At 58.3% G+C, this 6,000-nt stretch overlaps 1 protein-coding gene across 1 annotated transcript; it reads right to left on the bottom strand.

Annotated features, from left to right (window-relative positions):
* Nucleotides 1-1,000: 1,000 nt before the first annotated feature.
* On the bottom strand, nt 1,001-4,180 carry LPMP_291110 (hypothetical protein; the record flags this gene model as incomplete). Its single annotated transcript, XM_010702417.1, has 1 exon — nt 1,001-4,180. One exon carries the CDS (start codon nt 4,178-4,180, stop codon nt 1,001-1,003), a length of 3,180 nt encoding a protein of 1,059 aa, XP_010700719.1.
* Between the last annotated feature and the right edge of the window lie 1,820 nt (nt 4,181-6,000).

Below are 6,000 nucleotides of genomic sequence, written 5' to 3'. Positions count from 1 at the left end.
CTTGGAGAAAGCTGAGGGTAACGTAGATGTTCTATAAACACGCCGAAAAGGGAGGTGAAGGAGGGATGAGAAAGGGAGAGGGAAGAAAATGGACGAGCTGCACGGCGCGAGGGGAAAAGAGAGGAGGGGTCACAAGCACGGGGACATGCAAACATACTCATACACACACAGTGGGGAGGAAGGGGAGGAACTGCTGTCAGCTTCTCCCCCTGGTTACACACCGTTCCTTGGGTATTCGTAGCGGGGTGAATCGATTTATTCATGAGCAGCCTGTGAATAAGACAGTTCCTGCACAGCATCTAGCGAGAAAGCGATGCTGTGCAGGAACTGTGTGCTCGAGTAGGGTGCCAGGTGATATAAGGAAGGAATGGCATGTTGATGGCAAACCTGGCGAGACGCAGATCGCCATAAACAGCGCAGAAGCGCCAGTGATGTAAAGGAGATAGGGGGCGCCCACTAATAGACAGCGAGGGAACTTAGATGGGGAAAGGGTAGACAGTGCGCTTCAGTAGGAGGGGAACGCTGGTGGTGCAGCACTGTTGAATCGAGAGAGAAAAGAGGTCAGGGAGAGAGAGAGACGTTTTCGCTCTCTCTCCCTGTCCATTGGTCTGCCGCAGCGCTTCTCTTTTTGCACCCTTCGATTGGCAGTAGAGGGGGTAGTGAAGTGTGCCACTTCGTCAGAGCTAAAAGAAGCGAAGTGGCGTACATGCACAACTGGGAGTAAATTAAGCTCCTACAGAGAGTCTAAAGAAGCCCATAGGCACACAAACAATACGTGCGTCAAACGTCTTGTGTCGATGCGCCTTCGATGACAGTTGAAGCGTGTACGGTGCCACTCAGTCAGAACAGCTATTGAGTCGACGAAATATGCTTGTAAGTAAGATGATGGCCTACACGAGTTCTGTGGCAATAGTCAGATACAACACCATGGTGCGTCCTTGCTTCTCACCCTCCTCTGAAGCACACCCTATATATGCATCCCTCTGGGCTGTAGGTGAGCTCAGAGCAGTGCCAAGTAGGGGGCGCTGGAAATGCGGAGGTTGTGGCACACCGCCGCCAATCGCTCCCGAATGAGAGAACAAAAAACATCAAGGCTGCCGCGGCGCAGAGGCACCAGCTCACCCCCCTTGAAGAGAGGCAACGGTGGTGCGAGTGGTGGCAGCGAGGACGAGAGTGATTGAGCTGTGACCACCGGTGTCACCAGCGACACACCTGGAAGGAAGTAGTAGAGTTGAAGGGAGTCGAACTCGGCATCGGTGAGGTTGGCTCGAGTGAGGTCGTGAACGCAGCGCAGAAATTCGGTGAGGATCTCCTCCTCTATGCGGTACGAGTACGGTATCAGTCCGTCAGCTGCGAAACTATCGTCAGCGGCGGTCGGTGCGGGCGCGAACGCTGTTGGTATTGTTACGGCGTCGTTAGGGCGACTTTGATAAGACAAGCTAAAGTGCGCGGGGGACAATAGGGCTGCTGGACGCGGCCGAGAGTACGAGCAGCCGAGCACGGCAGACGGCATTGTCACCGCCGAGGCTCTCGAAACAGTGGGATTGGGGGCGCCACAGTGGCTTTGCGAGAGTTCCGCTCTCCCTGGCGGCAACACAGAACTGCGGTGGTCTGAGAAGGACGTGGCAACAGGCATCACACCCCCGCACTGGCCCTCCGATGGGGAGGTCAAAGCCCCGTAGCGGTCACTATGGCTTCCTGTGACAGTCACCAGCCCCACCCCCTGCGACAGCGGGGATGATAAGAGAGTCGCCTCCATGGTGGACCCTGATGCCCGTCCCTGAAGAGCCGCCACCTTCTGCTGACTCGTCTCCAGCGAGTCGGCGAATGAGCCTTGCGGCCACAACCCACCCTCGGAGTCCAGCGAGATGACCCGTTTGAAATGCAACCCCGCAACAGACGAGTGGGGAGAGTCCGCTGTGGTGCTGGCGCCCATCGCCACTGGCGGAAAGCTAGCAAAGCACGATGACGTTCGCAAGGTGCCAACTCCGCCGCTGCTGAGGTGCGGGCCACCAGTGGTCTTCGCCAGGTGAGATAATGCGGCAGAGGAGTTTCCATGCGCGCCGGGGGCCGTCTTCAGTGTGCCGCTGTGCTGCGTCACCTCAGGCACAGACCCCAAATTGATCCCCTCCACCGACACCGGAGATGGAATTGACGGCGCGCGGCGCAGTGAGTGCGTCCGGCTCACGGGAACCTCGAGCCGGTGTGGTCGTCGAAATAGACTCGCGCTGCGTAAGTAGGCGGTCGCAGCGGCTGGCGACATCTCCGCCGAGTCTGGTGACCGCTGCGAGACGCTTGCGTTGGGTTGGCTGCTGGCGCTCCCACCACTGTACCCCTGTGGCCGCTGCGTGCTGAACTGCGGCTCCTGAAGCGGCGAGCTCATGAGGGAAGCGGAACGCAGCGACGAGGCTGAGAGGACGCGTTGAATGCGCAGTGACGAGTTGTGGGAGACTGTATCGGCGTCCAGGAGCGCCTCCACTACCGTGGCCGCACCGCCGCTGCCACCGACGTATGTCGGTGCCGTGAGAGATGTAGCTGCTGAGCCGTGTAAACTCGGTTTGGTGCCAGTCGCCGCGGCACTGAGGTGGCTCCCTCGGGCAACGTGCTCGATGACCGAGCGAACTGAGGACGGTCGTGTTTGATAGCTGTCGTCGTGCGAGGTAACAAGCAGCTCACTGCCTGCGCTGTTGGAACGAGACACGCCCTTGTCGGCACACTTCAGCACTGCTGCTTCGCCTTCGTTGCCATGAATTCCCCTCCCCTCACTGGAGTTACCTATCTCGTCATCACAGCCGCCAGTACCATCTTTGAATACGTAGGCGCGCAGGTAAAAGGGGATGGAAGACGCGGTGGCACTACCTTGCTTTACTCGACTGCCACCGCTGCGTACCCGGCACACAGCGGTACTGTCAGACGTTGCAAGTATTGTCGTGTCGCCTTCGCTACTGTGCTGCTCAGCACCCTCTGGTGCTGCTGTCCGACCTCTGGAAAGGGCTGACGGGAAGCCTGGCGATGCCGCGGTGACAACAGAAGACGCATCAACGCTGGCGGAGTCACGGCAAGACTGCGTGCCAACGAAGACACCCGCTACTTCCGGAATGCATTCCGTGACGTCGCCAAAGGAGGAACTGCTGAATGTTAGCGATGTCACTTGAGCAACTTCCAGAGGCGTCTTCACCCTCACACTACCTGCGGCGGCGGCGGCACCTTCTGTGCCAGCGCTCTCACCGCCGCCGCCGCCGCCACCCGCCACCCCGAGAGAGCGTTGGATAGCAGCAGCTGTCGCGATCAGTTCACGCAGTGCGGTAATTTGTGCTGCAGGACCGCCGCCACAAACATCTTGATCCTTTTGGGGTGTCTCGCCCCACACAGAGCACCGCATCACCGCAGGTGTTGTGACGCCAGCCTCTGCGTTATTGAGGTGGGCTGCCGCGATGGCACGTCCATCTCCACCGTCAACAGTCGAAGACGCTGGTGTTGAGGGCGACACTGCAGGTGCGGCTGTGCTGCGGTCACTTGACAGCTGCGCCGTCCCGCGTGCAGTCGTTGGGACCGAGGAGGTTGGCGTGGGGACATCCGTTGGTGAAGCACCGCGAAGCGGCTCGCCTTGACGGACGTACGTCCAGACAGCAGCGATCTCTAGCGCCACACGACCCAGGAGATGGGCGATACGGCGCCTCTCGAAAGTGGAGAACGAAGCAGCGCTGAGATTTGCCGCTGTGACTGTAGCATTCGCGTCTGCACCGATCTCGGCAGCAGAGAACAACGCTGACTCGGCGGCATCATTGCGATGAAGGCCAAATGGAAAAGAGGAGGTGGTGCTGAGCTGACCTACTTTGAGTGGTGGCTCTGAGTCCGACAGCAAGGGCGCGGTTGAGCCGCGTCTATGCGACGCTGATGCTGACGTGATCCACGAAGAGGCACCGTTGCTGCCACCGACACTGCGCGCCACTGCCTCGCCGAGGTTATCATCCTCTCTCCTTTTCAAGATGTCGTAAGGGTGCTTCTCCCTGTACTCGCACGCCCGCAGAAGTCGCGAGAGCTCCCTCTGAATGAACTCGATACTCTCCTCCGCCTCTTGGGCGGTGAAAAGGACTGACGAGGGAGGAAGGGAAGGAGGACCGGACGGGGGCAGCGATGCGGTGCGGGATTGTAGATCGGGTGTTCTAGGCACGTACATTTGTGTCTAGCAAAACGAGGAAGGTGAGAGGGAAATAAAGAAAAAAAACGGATAACAAAAGTCCAGTCAGCGAACACACTCGCGCGCGTGCGCAGCTGGGGATGCTCTCGTGCAGGCCAACTAAGAAGCAAACAGCACGAGACGAAACAACTGGCGCATACACACAGGCACCAACAACACAGCGTGGCAAGTCAAGGGTGTAAGGCGTGGAGAAGGGGGAGTATCGGAAGCCCGTGTGCATGCCTTGCTTATCGACGTGGTTAGAATGATAGAAAGCAGGAATAGCGGGGAGAGAAACGCACAGTGGAACGGGGCGAAGGCAGCGGAGACAGGCAAACCGAGTGGTGCCAGAGTGCGCGTAAGGGACGTGAAAAGAAAAGGGAGTGCCACTTGTGTGTGGGTGCACATGCACGCGTCTGTATTTCTCTACGCGAGCAGCGAAGAGATTGAGGCCCACGTGCTTCGGCTTAGTGCTGCCTCATAGAAGAAGCGAAGAGGGAAGGCGGTAAATACAGAGCGCAACGCTCTATGGGCCACGATGACAACAACAGGGAGGGACAGAGAGAGAGAGCGCGCGACACACACGCACGCTCTCGAGCGGATCGCAACACAGAAGTTTGTTTATTTGTTAAAGTGCCACGAGAAGATGCAAAGAAGAGTGAGGAATCGACTCAGTTGCCATCGATGCGTGCGAGTACCTCCCCCTTCCCACAAGAGAGCGGCAGCCCATACAGGAAGGGAGGAAGGAAGCGGCAAGCAAGAGCTCCACGAGGACAAAAAAAGGGAAGTCCTTCGCGCAGGGGTGTGCGCAGGAGCGCGGGTGGGGATGCCAAAGGTCAGAAGAGAAGAGACGGAGTTGCAGAAAGCGGGGAGAAAGCCAGGATGGGGTAGAGAGCGGGTGTGTCGGGCGCTCAGGCAGACAAGCAGGCAAAGAGATGCAGGCCCACCAAAGGGCACTCGCATAGTGGGTGCGTGGGGGCCACAATGTGGAAGGGGAGGGAAGGAGCGAGACACAGGTAAGGAGAGAGTGGCAGCCCGCCACGCTCCGCCGTATGCACAGAGAGCGGGCATGCGAATACAGCCTATGCGCCGCTGCCTCGAACCTTGGCAGAGTCCTAAGTGAGAATAAGGGACACGGCATTGGTAGGTAGACTACACGCCGCTGTTGCTGGATATTTTGCCCCTGCCATCCTCTTTCCTCGTAGCCCCCACTTCACAGCAGGGTTTGCTGCGGCTGCTACCGAGGCCTACATCGTTGATATCGTTTTCGAATGGGTGTGTGTGTGGGGGGGGGGGGGGGGGGGTTGACCTCTTGAGTGATGCGTCCGTGCTTGTAAGAGAGTGTTGATATAACATAGAGAACTTCACACACAGGCATACAGAGAGAGAGAGACGGGGGGTGGGGGGACTGGGGAGAGGCCAACAATACGCTCACGGTAGGCGGAGTGACGAGGACGGAGAGGCGCGCAAAAGCAAGCGGCGGTGAGGCGAGTTGACGCTGGAGAAAAAAGTCTCTAACTTAAAACAAAACAACGAAGAGGAACGGCAACAGTCGGCACGAGCAAAACAGACGAGACGTGCACCGATTGATGCCACGGCGTCAGCGTGCAAATTTGAAGAGGAAAACGACGAAGCCAGGAGAGGCGGCGCCACATTGACTGTATGAGACTCCGAGGGGAAAACAGAAAAAGGTGAGAGAAAGCAACCCCTTCAAGAGCGCCGGAGAGGGCAGAGCAGCTGCAGAGGAGTAACAGTAGCCCCACTGTCCGCCACCACCGACCACAGCAACCTTGTCATTCCGCGACATGCGCAGAGGCTCT

Source organism: Leishmania panamensis (assembly GCF_000755165.1).
Source record: "Leishmania panamensis strain MHOM/PA/94/PSC-1 chromosome 29 sequence".
In the NCBI taxonomy this organism is placed as follows: Eukaryota; Euglenozoa; class Kinetoplastea; order Trypanosomatida; family Trypanosomatidae; genus Leishmania; species Leishmania panamensis.
Note: the sequence above shows the minus strand (reverse complement) of the source record. Positions and strands in the feature narration are given on the sequence as shown.